We start from the raw sequence: 21,471 nt of genomic DNA, 5'->3' as shown, positions 1-21,471 counted from the left end.
TTCCCTCAGGTGGATCCTAAGATGTCACGTCCAAGAAAAACAGAGACATACTCTGTGAGGCCGCCGTGACCTTGACCTTTGACCTTTGACCACCAAAACCTAATCCGTTCCTCCTTGAGTCCAAGTGAATGTTTCTACCAAATTTGAAGAATTTCTCTCAAGGCATTCTTGAGATATCTTGTTCCCAGAAATGGGACGGATGGACAAACATAACGACTCCGATCACTGGCTGGAAAACATAAAAAGCTTCAAAGACGGGATTCAGAGTCAGAGAGAAATAAAAAAATGTGTTAAATCATAAACAGAATAATGCTGCAGACGTACAATATATAATCCACATCGACTACATTCTTCATGAGTCAGAGACAAAGATCAAACTCATGTTTAAAGACGTTTTATTTGAACTTGTTAGAGACAATGTTGAGACGTGTAACATTTAAACTTCTGTACCGAGAGGACACAAGTTTTTCATTTCAATATGCCTTTGATGGCTTTAAGCGTAATACTTTAGTCGAGAGGATGATTATTGTTTATTTTCTTTATTATTATTAATAATAATATTTCAGTCATGGTTATATTGTCGACACTAATACTAGATTTTTTTTTTGAATGTAGCAGGTTTTAACAAACGTAAGCAGTCACATGATCACACAGGTTAGAAACAAACCAACATTTGCAGATGGCAAAGTTTAAGCAGCTTTCATGTAATTGCAACACATTGCACAGGAAAACACGTGCCTCCGACCGTTTGGCAAAAAGTCTGACAAATCAAAACATTATTTAAATTTTTGCCCTGAAAAATGAACCTTTGAAAAAAAACACAACAGTTTGTTCACTTGACAATTTGTGTTTCTTATTTCCCCAGACTTCTTAATTTCGTGTGTTTGTTTAATTTTCTTTAATTTTGATATGGTGCATCTCAAGTGGGTTCATCCTCTAATTAAATGTTCAAATAAATAAATGAACTGATGTTGTTAAGACCGAGGAACAAATCTACAGAAATAATAAATGATAAACAGCAGTGACCTTCAACGCTACAGGAAAATGAAAAACTGTGCCTCGTGCAGGCTCGTTCAAAATATCAACACTGTCACAGTCCGCTTTACAAAAGGGAATAAGGGTTTAATTAGCACAGCTCTAATTAGTAGTACAGTACGTTCATTCATGAGCATTATATTCAGTGTATGGATGATACCTGCACATATGTAATAGAAGCAAATGAAATGAAATGAAATGGTCAATGTCCCTTAAAGGCAGAAATACATTTGAGATTCAATCTCAGTTGTTAGTGGATAAGTTAGCGAAACACATCAAATCTGCAGCAGAGGAGATTTCATCAGGCTCCTCAAGCAGCAACGAGTTAGATTCTCTGCTTGAGGTTGAACAAACAATCTCCATAGTGACCATGAGAGTGCAGTGGTACCAGCGGCATTGAACCTGACATGAATTAGAGTGTATATTTTTGACATGACATTGAGATTTACATTTAGATGACAGCATCTGAGGACGGTTCACATCATCGTGTTTGTTTATTTTTTAACGATTCCGGCCGACAGCGGGACGTTTAAATGCCTTTTTGAATTTCAGCTTCGAGGAGAAGAAGAAGAAGAGGAAGAAGAAGAAAAGAGGGGAAGAAGAAGAACGTCAATGAACGAAATCTGAATTTTTATTCTTCGTCTTTGATGAAGGGATAAGACGTGAATCCATGTGCGGAGAACGGGCTACGTGGAGTAATGTGGGCTGAGAAAAAATGGTAGACTATAAGCCACGTTCATGGGCTGATACTTGAGCGAGCTGCGTCGGCTCACTGTAAAATGTGCCTGTTTAATATCATTTTCTCCGCGATGCCAATGTCATCGGTCCATCTTTACAAGCCCCTCAATGTAACTGTAACTTATATAGAAACATCACAATATTAAACTAAGTACCACTGAGTGCTTCTCATACCCACTTCAACACACTGCTGCTGCTGCTGCTGGATAAAAACAAGGAAATTCCAAAATCTCGTTATTTTACATGTAAAAAAAAAAAAAAAAGAACCTGTACATATGGTCATGAGGATTAATTTGCATGTTCAGTTAAAAACACAAAGACTAAGTCGTCTTTCGACCAATCTGAAGACATGTTCAGTGACGACATCCTCGTGTCCCGATCAGAAAATATTAATGTTTGTGTCAAACTCCAAATATTATCATGAAATCACCAGGAAAACTTGTGAGATAAGTTTGATGTGACTTAATATCACACAGAATAAACATCTGTACATTTCTGTACAGATGTGCTGTTTATTGTAGAACATCCCCTTTAATCAGAATGTAATTGAATGTGCACGTCTTAGTTCGATTCCCTTCGTTGATGCATCGCCAGTAGCGGCGGACGTGATTATTTCATCATCCGGTAATAGAGTTTTGATGTGTCACTGGGGTTTCTAGCTAATGTGAGTTGTTTGTGAGCACACATTTGTTTTTATCTGGCTGACGAATGACAGTGAATAATGAAAACCGATATCTGGCAGCTCTGGCAAATTTTTTTGTTTTCCCTTCTCAACAAAGCGATGGAAGTTCTTGGGTGAATCAATTTTTTTTTTTTTTTTTTGCAACAGCTGCAACAAGACACAACATTCTTTTCAGGAGAGCACATATGGAATTTTGAGACACAATATAAGGTTTCTTACGTTCACATTGTACAGGGATGAGAGCGAGGCTGGCGGAGCTCATAAAGTGATGTTAATGTGCTTTGTGGTGCGGTGGTAGTCTCCGGCTTTCAGCTCTAAACAGATGGGATCTCTCCCACAGGATCAGATAAAACACGTCCGTCTCTAACTCTGCGGAGCATGGCAGATTCAACAAAGGGCCGCTGTCCATGGGTGCTCAGCCCAAAGTCCTCGGCATGAAATAAATGTGAAGTGCGATGAGGTTAAATTGCAGCATATCAATCGAAACTAAAGCAGGAGGAGGAACCACATCAGAACTAAACTGTGGCAGCTCATGATGCACAGTCCTGAACATTAAAGGGTCCTTTGGGTGTCGAGTAAACAGGACGCCTCAGATGTTCTGATTCCACAGGCTAAATCACAAGATGTCAAGCTCTGTAACAATGGCAACACCTTCTCATTATACATCCAAATCCCTTGAGATGATGGAACAGGTTACTGGAGGCTAAGCTGGGTAGACATCTATAAATATGCATCATCTTTCCATATATATTTCATATCACACTGTCAGTGGGAGCTGCCATACCATTAGAATATTCTCTAAACCCTCCACATTTGTCCTAGTACCTGCTGGAGCTCCTTCCTTCAGTCTGCGGAAGCCTTTGCCTCCAGAGATAACCGCCGCCGAGATCACCCTGTCCCTGCGTCCCCCGTCCCGCTCACAAGGACGCCCCCTGACCCACATTTCTGGGTCGTCGCTGAGCTCGTAGATAGATCCATCTTCCACGCTGTGCTCCAAGGACTCCAGGGAGGAGTCTGACGCCTCGTCGCCCAGCGCCGTTAGCGGCCGTCCGGGTAATCCGGATGTGGAGCGCAGCCTGTACTGCAGCAGAACGCCTCGTCCTTTGCCTCGCCCCTCTCCCTGATAGGAGCTGGACTGTTGCAGGGATTCCTGCGAGGACGTGTCGCTGCGGTCCTCGCCTCCGCAGGCCGAGTCCGGGCTGTCCACCACCGAGTCCCTCTTGAGCAGCTCAGGAGACAGGGTGCTGGTGGTGGCTACCAGGAAGTCCACAGGGCCGCAGTGGGCGTTTAGAGAGATCATGCCCTTTCCTGTAAAGGCAGCAACAGAATATTCAAACATTTTCCACGGAGACACTGCTTCTCGACAGGGCTGAGGTCACCTCGCTGACAGGTACATCACTTAAAAGAGTGAAAATGACTGGAACCAAACCTCGGATCATCAAAAGTTATCTGGAATGATTGTAATTTATGGATGGTACCTACAGTTTCACTTGGTAGAAGAAAAACAAAATGCCGCCGGGCAGGTTTTCAAATTACCCTGCATGAGAATATATACAGTGTGATTTGTGTGATGCCTGCCTGGTAATATTTGCTCTGATTCCCAGAGCCACAAGAAAAATGTGAAGTGTGACCTCAATAATGGGCAGAGCAGAGTAATTTTCTGTCATGAAAAAAACCTCTTGGCTTCTCTTTTGACCTCTGAAGAGGCTGTTCAGTCACAGTCGTCCGCCCCCTCCTGTGATCCATACCTGTTATTTTGGGGATGCCCTCCAGTTTGGGAACAGGGAGAGTGATGATTAAGCCTTGGGCAGTGCCCACCCATAACAGCCCCTGGCAAATCAGGAGGCTCGTGACTCGCATGTTCTTCGGACCTGCGACGTAAGAAAACAACAGACAAAGTCACGCGTCAATATATAAAAACGAGGTGTCGCTTAAAACTACGACAGATTCTGGTGTTTTCTGTGAGAGAGTGAATTCTGACAAAAGGGGCATTTGGGAAAGTGACTCTTCAGAGCTTGCTTGATGAAAAAAAAAAAGAAAGATATTCATTGTAAGTTATCAGCGTTAGCTTTGAGAAGAGTTTAAGCTCTATGATCAATCTGTATCTGACAAGCTTAACACACATGCACAGCACAGCCACCCAGGGCTCTGGGTTATAAAAGATTATGAAAAATTGGATTTGTGGAATTGCTACTGACCCAGTTGAAAGACAAACTATCATAAAAGCACAAAGTAGAGAAAAACACACTCTCAGTATGATACACCTGTGTTTCAGATCTGAGTGGTTTTAGAAATGTTGAGCTCCAAGGTTTTCACCTCCTTCTTGTACGCAGCCAAACTGACATACAGGGGTGCCGGTGGAATGAAAGACACCGTTAATCTTCTCAAATTAACTCTACACACATTCCACACAGATTAGATCAGAACTATTCTCAGCTTAGGTGCGGAAAGAAAAGAATATTTGCAGTTCATTGAAGTTTATATATATTTGACGAAGCATCTAAAGATCCAATTATAAATAAAGTGAACATGTCTGTCATGCAGGAGAGGCATTAAGAACTCATAGAGCGTTTTCATATTGACATGTGAAAATCTTTTAACTTTGCAGACCTTCAAAAACACTCGGAGGAAATAAAACATTTAAAAGTGATAGCGTCTCCTTTTAACTCGTTTTTTCTACCAAACTAATGTTTAGTAGTAAAGATAAAAAGCAGCAGAACGTCATAATATTTAATGTTCACTCTTCCGACATGCATGCGTTCACAGGCTGCTGGAAATGGGAAATATTTTCATAACCTCGCCTATTTGACGAGCTTCATTTGCTATAATAAATATACTGAATTGCACTACATGTACTCATACAAATTTATTTGCTAAATTATCTGCTTTAATATTTTTATATTCTACCTCATATATACACTTTTTAAAATTGTATTTTATATTTATATTATGCACCTTGAGGTTTGCTGCTAAAATGTAGTTGTACACTCTGTAATGACAATAAAAGGAATCATGTTCTATATATATTCTAAATGTAATGATTCATAACAGAAACATATTAAATACCAAACCAAATACTGGTTTTCCATTTCCTGTGTTTCTTACTGTTCCAATTACAACCCAGCACATACTGCAGTATTCCTCTAATAATACGTATCTAGGTGTTTGGCCAGATGATGAAACTATTCATAAAGTCAGTTTAACATTTAATCGTGTTGTCAGTTGAAACTGTGGCCGCGTAACCTTAGAGACGAGCCTCAACTTAACCCTGCACGCACAGGTGTGCTCTGGTCCAGTGGGGGGACAGCTGTGGTTCAGGCCATAGAATGGGTCGTCCACTAATTGGAAGGTCGGTGGTTTGATCCCCGACTCCTCTGGTTCCGCATGTCTAAATGTCCTCAGGCAAAATACTCTACCACAAACGGTGTGGGAGAGAGGCAGTGTGCAGAGGTCAGTGTGTGTGAATGGGTGAATGTGACCTGTGATGTACATCGAGTGGTGGTTAAGATTAGAAGAGTGTTATATACAATCCACTCATTCAGCTCTGCCTCTCAGGCCGTGAGGTCAATACAGTCAAACACTGACATCTTCCTGACCTTTCTTCATTTCAGTTACAACGGCTGTCGTTGAACAACGTAACAAGCTGTTGTTGCTTCAAGTGTTTTGGTTTAGTGTCCAAATAAAACACTAACAGACGAACAGCAGATATAGAAATATAGAATATATGCGATAATATAGAGGTTTGTTTTTTTCCTTCTTGTCTCGTAAGTAGTCTGATATTAGATGAGACGTATCAAGTTGACATTATGAGGTTTGCTGAAAGTGCGACAGAGGAAGTTACTCGTGGTGATTTTCTTTTCCCTTCCTGGGTGAGATTTAAGCAGCAGGTTTTATTTTGTGTGAAGTTACGTTTTTACATCCTGTCACAGCGAACGACGCCAGAGTCAACATACGTTCTCTGTTGTGAAGTTTTCCAGCACCGAAGAGTTTTTGCTGCACAGCATTAGTGACGGGGAAAAGGACAATCGCACGCTCTTATTATACATGCACATCCTTTGTCTCCAGTTAACAAAGGGCTGGAAAAAAAAAAAGCATTGTTTGTTTTGAATTTATTTTTGCATTCCTTCTGCGCTCCCTCAGCTCTCCGCTCCCATTGTGGCCTAGTTATCTTTAGACGCATTTCCCGTGATATCCATGGCAACGGGTAATTGAATTACACCGACACTCTTGGTCAACAACTAAAACAATGCTCATTTACATGTGTAGCTACATGTTTGTTCAGAGTCATGCTCAGATTATGACGATTTGCATGAGCGGCTCAACAGTGTCATTAAAGAATTCATTGGGCTGTGCGGAGATGAATCATCATCCCGAGTAGGAAGCTGACTGCGCAAGAGGAAGTGGAGGCAGAGCGGACGAGCACCATCAGCAGACGCCTTTAGGTGGAGACCTTGGAGGGTCACGAGTGAGGTGGGCGCCGGCGAAAAAAAAAAACAGCCTTTATCTCCAAACTGTCTGCCACCTGCTCACACCGCCCCAGAGCCTATTTGTACTCTGGTTTGAGAGCTTAAGCGAGAGAGCGGTGCTCATGAACACCCACTTTTGGGTTACCGTGAAATCTGAAGTTAAGTCGGGGCATGTGCGCGCCAGGCATTGTCTTTAAGAACGGCGATAAAGATGGATAATGATGAAGACACTTGAGATTAAGGAGGTATAGCTTAACCTCGAGCAATCTTGCACCTTCAGTTTTTTGCAGCAATGCACACCCTCGAGTGTGTGCAGTGTGTAGTGGGTTTAACGTGGGAGCCGGTATTTGCCTTAAAAAGACGATGTCTCTAAAGATAAATGTTTCTCTGTGATATGTCACTGAGGACTTTATTTTGGAATATTATCTCCTCACCCGGAGGACAGAACTATTAAAGGCATTAGTAGAGAGGAGATCAGCAGTTTCCGCTGCCACAGAAACTTCTGTTGTTTACTGCAACTGAAATTCCCTATTGAGTATAAATCACATTAAGGGGAGAGGATTAGGGGGTATATCATTACTGCATGTCCTAGCATAAGTCAAGGAGAAACCTATGGGAGCGGAGACCTATTGACAGAGAGAAACTATCAGTATTTCATGTGCGGTATCTGTGCTTGTCGAGTGTCGGGGGAAGCTCTTTCCTCTTGTGAGCTCAACAAATCACAACTTAAGTCAAACATCCTCCTCCTTCCGTGGACCCTGAAGACATGAGCCGAGCATCTCTTTTTTTCTTCTTTCTCTTGACCTTGTTTCTTCCCCCAGGGCCGAGCCTCCAGGCTGCCACCCTCCCTCAAATCTGCTGCATATTTCAAGGGGAAGCGCTGGTGCCGGATGAAAACGACCTCTGGATCACCAGATACGACGGCCATAGGAGTGTGTGCTCCTTAAAGTCTTTTTCTTTACTTTGATCTACAAGAGAAAAGTTTGGTGCCTGAAACGCATGCTGCTTTTTACTCTTTTACTCAACTCGCAGGAGAAAACCTTTTTTTTTTTTTTCCTTCAGAGGAGGAGGTGGAGTGCTACCTCAGCTTTGAGTATTGCTCCAAATACATCAATCACAGTCTGGTGTGGATCAACGAAAGGGACAATATATTATAAATGCATTCACACGACTCGGTATTGAACGAGCTGATGGCCCACAACATTAGACATGTTGGAGGGAAGTACTGTTATCACCATTAGACAGTTTTAGGTATGCTTCATTAGGATCTAATTTGTTTACTATGGCTCATCCCTGAAAAAAGAGAAAAACACTGGCTGATAAATATTTCATCCATCATGAAGGAAGTCACACAGGAAGTAATGGACTATCTGAGGCAAGCTAAATGGACTGCAGTGGGGTGAGTGGGTTTTTTAAAGCAGAGCGGAGAAGATGAAACAGGCAGCGAGAGAGAGAAAGTGGGACAAAAAGAAAGCAAAATATTAACTCAAAGGGAAAAAAGTGGGAAGGTACGTGCGGAGAAAACGAGCTAAAATGGGCAAGATATCACAGACGCATGAACATTTAAAGAAAGACAAGAGTGTTTCCATGGGAACCCTTGGTATGAAGATCTTAAATGCAGCTCAATGTCTTTATTTCTTTTTTTTTTTTTTTTATCAGTCCCTGAGTCTATTATGGCTCTGTGAAGGCCTGAGATATTATTCAGGTCAGTCTCCCGAGGGCAAGACCCAGAGAGCAGCTCGGACAAGGGAAGAATAAGATTGTAGAGAGGAGAGCTTCATCAGTGTTAAATGAGAATCCTCCCATCCTCTTATCTATCCATTAATTCTGACTAAATCTGTCTGTCTGGGCCCGAAGAGGTGCGGTGTTGAATTTGGTGCAATTTGAAAATTCATGAACTTTGAATGAACAGGTGAACGGCTCCTCTCTGCAGCAGCGGTCGAGCAGCAGTCGGTACTGCTGCCGGTCAGAGAAAAGAAATCTGCAGCCATCATCGCCACAGGACACAGACGCTGCACAATATAGCCAAGATAAAACCTTTCGAAACCATAAAATGTCACTTTACTAATGTCGAGGACCCAGGTGTGATGCGTGACGACGTGCGTACCGGTGTTCAGCAGCGTCGACCGCGTGGAGATGTTGATTTCCTGCAGCAGCTCCAGCGTTTCCGTGTGAAAGAGACGAATGGAGGAGCCCTCGGAGAACGCCATCCACACCCCTCCACCAGCACACGCCATGTGTGCCACGCTGACCATCGGGTCCGGATGGACTTCAAACTTCTGGAATGTCATACGTAACAGCAACACAGGAGGAAAATCACACACATTATCAACACATTTTTCATTTGTGTGACACAAAACATTTCTAAAACTGAAAGGTTAGCTCTCTCTGGGTTTATCTGGGGGATTTTTTCCTCCATATATTCTGTGGACTTGAAGAATAGCAGCTTCAGAGCCAGTTTTTCAAAAGCTGTTTTGGTCTTTTTTCAGTTTAGCCTTTTATTCTCTGAGGAGTTTAGCAGCGTCACGGCTATTTTTCCTTTAATAATTGAACCAGCTTGTGGTTATTATTTCCAAATTATATATTTCACAAACAAAGTGAATAAGAATAAAAGACGTATGCTGAGCGTCTCTCGCTTCATTAGAGACAGTTTTTCTGGCACGCCATTTATTGATTATTGTGACAGTCATGTCCAAGTTGATTTGTTGCAGTGGTTATTTTTCCAAACATAACAAGATAACTGTCACAATTATATCATGAGGTCATCAGACGTCCTGCTGAATCTTATGTTCGCTCGTCCCTCTGCACTGATTTTTCTGTAAATAAATCCAAACTGTGTCTCCTAATTTTGTCATTTACAAAGTCCCTGACACATGTTTTTGCACCAGTCCCCTGGCTTCCATCTTTTTTAAGAGCACAATGAAAAAAAGAGAGTTTTGCAGGCACAGTCTTAATGAGTAGCTTGAAATAAATGCAACGAGCCTTATCATAGCGACACATGCAGCCCCTGCGGTCCGAGGCGTGACAAGGGCTGGTTCGGGCATCATCTTGGAACTCATATCACTGTCAATGCACGAGTTGCATGAGGCTGGGCAATTAGTCAATGAGAGCAAGTGGGTGAGGATGAGAATGCAACCCCGCGGCCCAAACCGGGTGCACCGGCGGACAGGGATTACCACCTGTTTGTGTGCCCTTGCCAGTGGGTTCTCCTTTGTTTGACATTAGGGAAAAGGAAAAGAAGAAGGCTTTGATGTGTTTTCTCTGTTAATTGACTCCTCAGCAGCGAGCGCCGGCTCCGCCACAGAAAGGACGTGCAGTGCAGCTCTGTGATATTCAAGTGCAGCCATCAAAATATTAGAAATCCATGAGAAAAAACACACCACCTTGCAATTCAAAAGGGTTGAGAGTTGTGTAAAGAATATCTCAGTCCCACTGTGTGTGCTGCTTTATTATCGCGTGAATCATTATATCAAATGAATCAAGTGTGGCGGCTCTGAAAGGGATTTCCAGCTGATGAATGGCTGTCATACGGTTTAATGCCTCCTCGCCACATGTTTACAATCACCTGTAAAGCACTCTGTGAAGCACGATGTCTTATTTGACTTGAGTGAACAAAAAGAGCCTGAAAACGTGTGAAAATAACTGATTTGTAAGAAATGTTTTTACATAATATCAATTTACACTTAAGTCAATATTTACCCTCATCGAGGAGTTTATGTGTTTGTCTGCATTTGTCTCATAGTTGGCAGGATTATGCAAAAAGTACTGACGGGATTACCACAGAAACTTGTGCTAGAATCCACAAACGTTTTGTACGGATCATGATCAGGGGGCGGATCGGGGAACTTTTTTTCCCACTTTCTTAAACTTTGTGAGTTTCGTCCACGTTTGCACTTTATGGATCACGATGAAACACAGCGGACATGTTTATGGGAGTGTGGGTAATTTGGAGTGGTTCTAAATAAAAATCCAGAACTAGGGAATTTAAATGTGTTTCCATAAGGCCTGGGTGTCATCCTGGTTAAAAAATAGAATTCTCCAGTCTAAATCAAGGGTATAGACCGGATATGTTGCGGCGTTGTGTCAAATACAGGATAAATACAAGCCCCTCCTGCTGCCGCCGACCAACAACCTGGCATAAGTCTGCTGAGTCCAGTGTTGCTTACAGAGATGAGGTGGTCAGTGAAGCCTGACAGTAGTAATGTGCCCTTTCCACTTGACTCCGCAGTGTCACACTAACAACAACATCCCCATTTATAGTTCTCCGCCAGCCGAGCCACAGCTCCTCACACTGCAGCCTGTCTGAGCAGCTCATTAGTCCTTCATTACGTCAGGTGACAAGGTGTCGCTGCCTTTCCCGAGTGCTAAGTCCACATCTCCACTCTGAGCTGCGGTGAAGGCAGTCGTAGACATGTGAGTGATAGGAGAGAGCAGGTAGTAAGAGAAGTAATGGGAAGAGGATGGAACAAGGTCTGCCAGTCAGTATTGATCAATGCTTGTATGCCCATGTATGTCCTGCTTCATTAGCATTGCCTTAAATTACAGGTGCTCTTCCGGGGGCCTTGGTATGTGGAGGTCAAGAGATCGACTCTTAGAAAATTCTGAACGAGGCTGAGACGCGTCTGGAATCCTGATACGACGATAAGTGTTGGTGGATTTCAACAAAATTATATTTCTGCAAAAATCAAAGAAGCAAACAAAGCACTACATTATCGACAGTCAATCAAATACGTCTCTTTTGTGTGACAACAAAACAAAATAAATTCCCAAATCTCATTTTCTCTCCACTTCATTTTGCCTGATGAGAATGTGAATCAGGTTTATCGCTCTATAATTTATTGATTCTCTGGAAGAACATAATTTGGTATCAACATATTCACACGTCAATAAGTGTTGTCACTGAGCTATTTCTTAAAAAACTGGTGGTGAAGCAAGCTTCCCCCAATGTCTGTGATAATTTCAAACGAAAAGACGGGAGAGAAGGAGTAAGAGCCGGAGACGCTGCTATTTGGTTCCCGGAGAATGTTGTTAATGTTGCAGTATCTTGGTTGGCCACTGGGATTTTAAATTTACGGTAATATATCACGTTCTTAATCCATTCTTCAGCCAAATTCCGAGATTCCATCAGCGGGAAATGAAGCTGCTCTTTGAAATATCTCAGCATTCCCAGGTGATTAATCCTAATGATGTTATTGAACCATATTCTAGTGCCACCAGCAAATGTACTTTTTTGGTTTCAGAATGACAATCATGCTCACTATTGGATGAGTGACAATACCATGACATCTAGTGCCGATAGCCAACATATATTGTCATAACTTCGATAAACCTGTGACTTTTCATTGTAAAACAAATTCCTGAATCAGGCCCCTTGGAAATCCGTCTTAAATACTTATAATATAAAATGGTGGTAAACATTTATATTTTCTGAGCATCAACATATTATGAGCTAAAAGCAAATCTGTTTCAAAGAACAACACACTGCAAGCATGGCTGTGAAGTCTTGACTGTGATGCTGTGAAGTCTCATTTGAGGTATTATTTTGATGCTTTGTGAGATCTTTCTAAAATATTGGCATGTTAAGACAGATGAAACAATTATTTTACCGTCTGCTACATTTGTCCCTCTTCTTTTACCTCATTGTGTTGCTGAGGTGTTGTCGGCCCTATAATTTCCATCAATCCCCAGCAGAGTGTGCGTAATTGAATAGTACAAAGCCGAGACTACGCACAAATGTTTCAGTCGTGACGATTCTTTGTTTCTTATAAAGGCAATTTCAACAGCATATGTCTGCATGTTTACCCAAAACAGACTGATATTTGAATGAGCCTGCAGCGCCAAGGCACCGACTGCAAAGATTTAAAAAGAGATTCATGCCAAGTAGCACTGTGCAGGGATCGGAGGTGTCAGGCGAGACGGGCTGCGCTGTCCACCAAAGTCATGGATAAATGATTCAAACGTGCTGCAAATCTGACAAAATGGCGAACATCCGCAGGGGAAAACAACGAACGGGGGAAGCGAGTAGAATCCGTGACCCTCCAGCCGCGCTCCGAGTCATATCTCTCGCTACAGGTGCCAAGTGTTGCTTCTCCAGATCCTGGATATGCACCGACGCCCCTGTGAAGTCAGCCCTCATGAGTCCACATTAGTGCGGAAGACAAGGTTAGCAAAGAAGTAACCAGAGCTGACCCGTTAAGCTCTGTGGGAGATACAGTGAACCAGAACCGTGGCTCTCCTGCATGGCTATTCAGCTGATTAAGCTCATGTCTCCAGAGGACTGCGGTAGGCAAAAGAGGTGAAGGAATAAAAGGAGACATCCCCGACTCAGCTCGCTCCGAAATATGTGGCTCCTGAGGCAGACTGGAGGAGCATCTGTCGCCGGATTGATCGTCCAAATTCGCCAGCTGCTTCTTATGGTTTGTTGCTTCTTTTAAAAGAGATGCATTTTAATACCAATTAACTTTGTGGTTTATACAATCAAAAATGAGCTTGTTACTTGCATGTTGATGTCGATTTTCTATATAACAGGATGTCAACCAAAATATCTCTAATTTCAAAATAAAAGTTATGCATCCGTCCATTTATTATCTACACTGCTTTTCTTTAAAGGTTCAGTGTGTAAGATTTAGGTGAAAGGGATCTATTGGCAGAAATTGAATATAAAATAATGCTAGTGATGTTTTCACTAGTGTGTTTCATCTAAATTGTACGAATTGTTGTGTTCTTTACCCTGGAATGGGCCTTTTACATTTAAATACTTTATATTTACTTCGGCAGCGGGGCCTCCGTGTTCTTAAAGTCGTACTAAACCTTTTGAGTTTTATGACGACAGGTTCTCTGCCATGTTTGGAAGGGGAGGGTGAGGTGAGGGGTATTCAGCTGCAGCACAAACCTTCACCACCAGATGTCACTCAATTCTACACACTGACCCTTTAAGCTGACATTGCAACAGGATTCAAACTGAGATGACAGTACCACTGTACCACCGTAGCATTTTGCCACTTTGTTTGTTCCCCTTTTCCCCTGAAATGTAGCTCATTTGTTTTCTGCTCTGGGAATGGAAAACAGATTTTACACTGCGGTCACAGAGACTCGTGTATCGTGTTTACTTGCAGTGTTTTACTTTGTTAGGTTTATTCAAATTCAAATTCAGCATCATATTTTTTATCAGTCAACTTTTATTTGACCAGGGAAGGTCTGCTCGGCACACAAGCTTGTTTCCGCCAAAAGCCTTTACCCGTTTATACAGCTACGCACACTCACATCTGGGATACATAATTAAATGGTAATGGTTTGCAGCTCAGCATCTGAATACCACATTAACATTACCCAGAAGAGTTTGTTTCCTGCCATTCATTATCGTCTACCACAGCTAGGGAAGTCATCCCCCTGTACAAATCTAACGACACACAGTACAGATGAACACCTTGGAGAAAGACTACACAAAAAAAAAAAAGGAAAGCATGACAGAGACGAGACCCAGGACGATTTTCTGGAGATAATGGTGTTCATTCCTGCAACATAACTCAGAGCGCTTCAGCAAAATGAAGCTTATTTGTATATGGAAGCCCTACAACAAACACTGTATATGAATCTTTGACTTCGTTGTCCATGCAGCGGCTCCAGGCAGTAAATCTCGATGACATCACAGATTAGAAAGCTGGCTCTCTAAGGCTGTCTGCATAAATCTTTTCACAAAATAAGACGAGAGGAAATTTTCCTCAAAGCTGTGAAAAAAAACCCCACCTTGTCTTTCAGTTTCACTTATGAACTCATCCATTTAGGTCTTCAAACCATGTTTTAGTAAAGAATGAGAATATTTGTCTGAGATGTTGGAGGAGTTGACCTTGCAAGAGAGTTCTTTCAAACAAAAGCTTTTGAAACGATGGATATAATAATCTTCATCGTTTTTGGAATATTATTGAAATGCTTTAAAAAATAAAATACAGCTTAGTGCTAGAGTGCTGTATAATAACTATTTAAACAAAAGGACACTTTATTTGAGCTATACTTGATTGCATTTAATATGGGACAGCTATATCTATGTGTGTATCTATCTATCTACATATCTATCACTATATATACATCTATGTGTGTGTATTTATATTATTATTTATTTATATACACACACACACAGATTTTTTTAATTTCTTTTTTAATAAGATAAACAATCCACAATCCTAAAGGTCGGCTCAGATTGAGGCAGTTTTTCCTCAGATGAAAAATTGTGGTGGTCTACAGGTCGCATGTTCCCAGCAGTGACCTGGTTATTTACCTGAGTGCTGAGACTGGAGCCGTCCACGACTGTGACTGAGTTCCCGCAGCTCGCCCACACCGAGTCGTCTAATACCAACAGCGTCCGGACGGGTTCTGAGCCCAGGTTCACACATCTGCACGAGTCAGGTTCCCAAAGATCATCTGAGCAAAAGCAAACAAAGAACACTGTGAGCGGCAAAAAATACTGAAAGGAAAAAAAAAAATCAATGGCTATCATCACAGCTGGCTTAAAATCATATTAATAAACCCTGCTTCTATTCCAACACTGTCACATTGAGTGAGGCAATTACATTCAATTCCCCCCACTTGTATTGCAGCAAGATACCTTGGTATTTATTTTGAAAAATATTCTTAAAGCAGTTAAATGTTATTAAGCAATTACTAAAGCATCAGTGAAGCGGGCTCACAGTGGAGGCTCCTTTTATTTCACTTTAATTAAAAAACAAATATGTGCGAGAACGAGAACTACAGGTTGACAAAATAAAGACTTGGACCTCCATTTGAATCACCACACACTGAGCTGCACAGCGTTCGCCACCCACATGCTAATAACTCTGGTGTACACTTTAATCCACTTTCCAACTTCTTCCCTCGCTCCCTCGCCGTCTCGCTCACTCTCTTTCTTTTTTTTTTTTTTGCCTCATCATTGTGAAAATGGAGCAGGCCCTTTTTTCTTTTCGTTTTAATCACATAGTGCACGTTGCAGCCACAACAGAAGCACATTACGAAGCGAATTACATAAGCATTTCCTTTGCTATATGCGTTAATGAAGCAAAATTACAGAAGGGAGTGCATCCAGCCATTTAATTAACATTTTGAGTTGTTTATTTCTGCCTTTCATTGCAGAATAGCTTTACTATGGCTCCTGACTTCCACAGGTTAATTGCCTGGTGTGTTATAAAGGTCATTTTTCCACCTTTTCAAATTTTACTCTTGTAAATGTCCCTCTGGCCCCGTGCACACGACAGGACCACACTGATGCTTCTCCCTGTTTAACACTGCATCAAATAAAGCTTCTCTGCCTCATCTTGTGGAGTATTTTCATTTGCATTTAACACAATGTCCGATGTGCATCTCAGCGAGCACAGCTCTCAATTCGAGCCTCTGCATTTTCTGGTTGTTTCAGACTTGTTATTTAGACACTAGCAAGCTAGTCAAAGGCATCAATCTTTAACAGATGTGCAGAATCCACAAACATTCCCTGGCACCCTCCAAAGCTTTTCTCCTGTCCTTTCTTTTTCTTTTCTTTTTTTTTTTTTACATACAAAGCATGAATAGTAATATTTAATCGGCATGCAGCAGCTTGGTGTAATTAATCATCCTTTCTGCTTGGGAGGAGAAAGGAGCACAGGAGGAAGGCAGGCATGTTGATTTACTGGAGCCAGGTAAAAAAGAACCTGGTGATGGAAGCATTGTGCTCCCGCTGGCTGCGAGGACAGAAAACTACTGCTGAGATGGTGTTAAGCCCTCCTGGCCTTGTGCAATGCCTGACTAGACATGGCACGCCATCCACCACATGGGGAGGTGTTATTTACATGCTTACACCTGGTGTGAAAATCACCAGGAATAGGAAATACAGCATAAAAGGGAAAAGTGATTTTAGGTTAACGTGATTCTATTATAATTTTACTAACAAACATTCTGAAAAATAGTTTTTTTTCTGAAAAAATAACAAATGAAAGTCTGTATGGGTGACTCGTAACATAGATAGTCTTATGCAAAACCAATTGTGTTAATAAAAATATATACGAAGAGGTTTCAGGGGAGCCCTATTCTCTCTTCTTCCCTTCTCTGTTATACAAACACAAATAGCAAGCGTGAATATGAATTCAAAACAGGTTTTCAACAATAGAAAAATTATTCAAAAGAAGAAATATGGGGAACTTTTGTCCTTCTCTTCTGGCAGTGTGACAAAAAAAAATGTTTACGCGCATTTATGACGTACGCATACAGGTGAACATCAGACTCTTTTTAAATCAATTATTTCTCACCTCTGAACTGTTTCTGTTTTATTGGGAGCATCATCAACGTTTTTCTGACCCATCCTCAGTTTTCCCGCTATACTCCAAGCTGCTGTAGCTAGCACCACTACTGGCAAGTACAGATAGAGGGCGCTGGCAGATTTGGTCAGCATTGTTTGGCAATGACTAAAATGCAACAGACCTTCATTTGTGTGTAGAAGTCTCACACTCCAGCTTTAAATATTTATCGTCCTCCCTAACATGCAGCATGTTTTGTACTCAGGACGACACAGTTTCACTTCCTGCGACAGACCCCCACACAGTGAGACGCTACATCCACACTCCAACAATAAGTCTGAAACACAAAACAACAAACATCTCACCACTGTTATTTCTTCCATAAACCATCATGGTGCCGTTCCTCAGGCCAGCGAACAGGAAGCGGGACGACTGCTTCAGGCACAGCACAGGGCAGCCCTCTGGGTTACGCAGGGTCAATAGGCACTGTGCCGCGGTGTCCACGCTGCCATAGACCAGGATGCTAGAGGAACAAAAGCGGCACAAGCAAACATGATAAATGAGCGTCATTTAAAATGACAGAGTGGCTCGTTTTCATGCGGTTTGATTTAACAGTTCACTTTGGAGCAAAGAATTGTGTGTGTGCAACCACTCTGTCTTTCTCATGTTTGAAATCCCATCTGAACGCGGCTACATCTTATTGTGTTCTCCAGAATGACAAATGCACATTGCTGCTTGTTTGTTTCTGTCAGTCTGAGAAGAAAATGTCAAGTAGAAGTGGAGATGACATTTTTTTCTGAGCATGCTGAAATTGTTTTCTTTCTTTCTTTCTTTTTTTTTTTTGCTGTCTTTTTTCATTTCCCTGGACAGACAATCGGATTGGAAGAGAATGAGTCAGCGTAAAACAAACTGCTGACATACAATTCTTAAACTAATGACTGAACACTTCAGTAAATGAGAATTACAGAAACATAACAGGTACGTCTAAAATCCAAGAATATTCTCTGCCTGAAAGAGAAAACAATTTATTCACTGTAACTATGACAGGAGACCGTTGGTCTATTACAAACAGCAGGGATCAGGGGGTTTATTGGATTTGAAAATGAAACTGATCTTAGCAGCAGTGGCAGTATTGATGCTGTGTTGAGGCATCAGCTCTGATTTCTTGCTTTGATGAAATATTGACAAGCAAATCTATACAGGTAGAAACCTCAAGGGAGCAAAGCACCGGATAAAACAGGAAGATAATATACAACAGCAGATTGAAGCACGTTGAAAAGTATTTGTCTTCTCATGTTAATATTTCTGGTTCTTATTTGATGATGAAAATACGTTTTGATTTCATAATTTGTGATCTTGCCATTTCTGCACAAAGGCTTTCTTTTGTCTGTTTCTACACGGTATCTGTTCATTTCTGTAATATCGAGCTGCATGTATATGACAGTTTAGTTTCACATCAATGTTCACGCCTGGTGTCCGGAGTTTTCAAGCACCAAAAGAAGCTACTGGGGAAATTTGGAAACGCTGCTGTTCCCATTGTCGTTGGAAAACTTTAATCTCTCTGAGGCAAATGAGGTCCTGCATTCAAGTTCTATTCACATGTGAGCTATTACAAGTGACCAATACAAACAGTGGAAGGAAAAAACAGCCGACTAGCTAACTGGCTAGCAGTTTTTTTCCCCATACATCATAGTTTTAGCAGAGACGAGCAGTCATGGGTAAAGTAGATCTGACTCTTTTAAAAGGTGAAGAACACTGAAAGTCCTGTGCACTTCAATAAAACTGGGGATTTCTCCGGTGTTTGAAATTATTATAGATTGTTCAAAACAGTTTGGATAAAGTTGTTTATAGAAAATGTATTTGTGTCCTCACCGGCCATCGTCTAGTCCAACACAAATGTTGGCGCCGATCCCTGAGGGTGCCTTGTGAACTCCAGCCTCCATCTCATCCGCCTGAGCAGGTTCAGGTACATATTCCAGACATCGGACAGCAGAGTCCACCTGCAGGCTCTTAACAGCCCGAGGCAAGGGCCTGTTGAGGGAAAATATCTCTATCTGCCCCTGTGAACCTTCACCTCTGCCAGACACCTGTGTGGAGACAAAAAACGTCTTGTTAAAATGTACAAGACCCCATGTTGAACTGCAGAGAGTTGCAATGCCACAGGTAATAAAAAGTGGCCCTCAAGAGTTTTGTAATGATTGATTGAGGCCACTTCAAAAAACCCTCGATCAAGTGGAGTTCTTCAAGTTGAGCATTCTTTTGTCAGTCAGAGAGTCTTGAGGGGCATTGAGGTCTTTCCATGTTACATTATAGGACTCTTAGGCTGCATTGTCATAGGTTTTAATACAGTTTGGAACCTGTGAAGCTGTGAAATGTGTCTGATTGCAAGTAGAGGAGATATGTGCTGACCCCATTTGGATTTTTATGATGGTCTGCTACTTCGACTTCATTAGGTCACAGAGAAATTGCTCTCATATTGTTTTAAAGCTATATTCATATTAATCTAAACTCTATGCTATCCCACATTTAAAAAATAATAAGTGTGATATGTGATTGTTGAAGGTTGAATTGGTTTAAACTTGGTAAATATTTTATTACCAAAGTATAACGTCATCAAACCTCCAGAGGGTTTGGTCTTTGGTTTTTGAAGATATCATTATTAATCTGGAGTCCTTACAATGTTGTTGAACATTAGATAGTGATCAGTTCATGGTCAGGCTCATGGAAAATACCAATGCAATATTGTGATACTGTGGAATCACAACTTTCAAGCTAAATTACCCATTTCTGTCCCCAGAAGTATCTGCACAGTGAGCTGCCTCTTTTCCTTTGACAAAAATCTTTCTTGGGTACAACCCATCAATCAATCACTTGATCCGACATCTGATTTTAACACTTGAAGATACTATCCTCAGTACCAATAAAGAAGTTCACAGAAGTGTACGAACCGAGCTGCTGAAAGCTCTCACTGTGGACTCTACCAGTCCACGCCCATAGATGTCTCTCCCTTCTCGAGGAAAAAACAAGTTGTGAAACAACCTCTCAAACAAACAACAACCTTATCAAAACAGGTCCCCCAATCACAACAAGCTTCCCAAGGTAATTCACACCCCACAGGCCGACTGTCTGCCTCAATAGAGACTTGATTTTCTATGTCCCACATTTATATTGGTCTTTGTGTAAGCCTGTCAATGCCAATGCTGAGAAAACAAAGACGGCAGGAGCCCTCCAACCTATCTCTGATGCAATTCCAATTAAGGTGGCATTGCTTCTATTCCCAAACAATTAAATTGCCGCTGTGGGTTTTCAATATAATCTCATTCATTATTCTTGCGTTAGGCCTAGGTGGATGTCCAGACAAAATACAAAGCCCTTCCTGGAAAAGATATCGGCTGCTTGCTGCTCGACAGTGAAGATTTATTCTCCGTATGAATCACATCGTGTGAATGTGACATGAGCTAAATATAGTCTTTAGCTCTTCTCCTCCATGCTCACCCTTATTTGCATGCAATCATTTGTTTGATTTGTATCAGCGTGCAGAATCTGGACGGGAGCGATCCTGTGGGCTCTTGAGAATGAGCCAGAACAAATAATGGTCTGTTGCACAGGGTGAAAAGAAGATAGGGAGGACTTATCTTGCAGCATGAAGCCCGAAAAAAAAAACACTGTTTCAAGTGACTTTGTGGAACCAAAGCCAGAGGCAAGGCCCCCATTCACCCAGCCTCCTCCTTACATGTCTATCTGTGCCTTCCCAAACGCTTCCACACACCATCATCACCACTAATCACCCCCCCAGCCCCCCACATCCGATGCAAACACACTGTCCTGACAAAGTCATCACTACTCATTTGAAGAAATAGATGTCTGGAGTTGTGCCCTGGACAGATTTCTCCTCCCAGTTTGAGGGAAGCAAAAACTTTCCGAACAGTAAATGCTCTGCCAGTATTAATTACATTGCTCTGGACACAGTGAGGAAGCCTGGGAGAATAGTCATGACAGCACACTGTTCTCGATTGTATTTACCACGTTACGAAGCCAAAACCATGGATCACCAGAATGTCCATCTACTTAAAAAAAATGAATGTAGAGTTCCTGGTACTATGAATGCTAAATACTGTCCTGTATACATGTATAAGATGAGAAACATATGGAGTGAGTTAACAAAGACTTTAACATATAAGAAGAAGGATGTTGGGGAAAGTGGGACAAGGAGGGTAAAGGGAAACACTGGGTTATCAGCCTGATTAGACACAATGTCATTACTCTGATCAAAGCACACAGAAATCCCCATAGC

At 41.7% G+C, this 21,471-nt stretch overlaps 1 protein-coding gene across 2 annotated transcripts in view; it reads right to left on the bottom strand.

Moving 5' to 3' along the window:
- Nucleotides 1-378: 378 nt before the first annotated feature.
- arhgef10la (Rho guanine nucleotide exchange factor (GEF) 10-like a) overlaps nt 379-21,471 on the bottom strand; it is a 101,204-nt gene continuing 80,111 nt past the window's right edge. For both annotated transcript variants that reach the window (XM_069532244.1, XM_069532249.1), the window contains 6 exons: nt 19,050-19,264; nt 17,543-17,700; nt 15,197-15,339; nt 9,029-9,200; nt 4,204-4,326; nt 379-3,763 (listed from right to left, as the gene is read on the bottom strand). In XM_069532244.1, the coding sequence (XP_069388345.1) occupies nt 3,213-3,763; nt 4,204-4,326; nt 9,029-9,200; nt 15,197-15,339; nt 17,543-17,700; nt 19,050-19,264 (1,362 nt within the window). In that variant the 3' untranslated portion in view covers nt 379-3,212. The remainder of the gene's footprint in view (nt 3,764-4,203; nt 4,327-9,028; nt 9,201-15,196; nt 15,340-17,542; nt 17,701-19,049; nt 19,265-21,471) is intronic.

The sequence above is a fragment of the Paralichthys olivaceus genome, chromosome 2, assembly GCF_024713975.1.
Source record: "Paralichthys olivaceus isolate ysfri-2021 chromosome 2, ASM2471397v2, whole genome shotgun sequence".
In the NCBI taxonomy this organism is placed as follows: domain Eukaryota; kingdom Metazoa; phylum Chordata; class Actinopteri; order Pleuronectiformes; family Paralichthyidae; genus Paralichthys; species Paralichthys olivaceus.
This window is presented reverse-complemented; position numbering and strand designations above follow the sequence as displayed.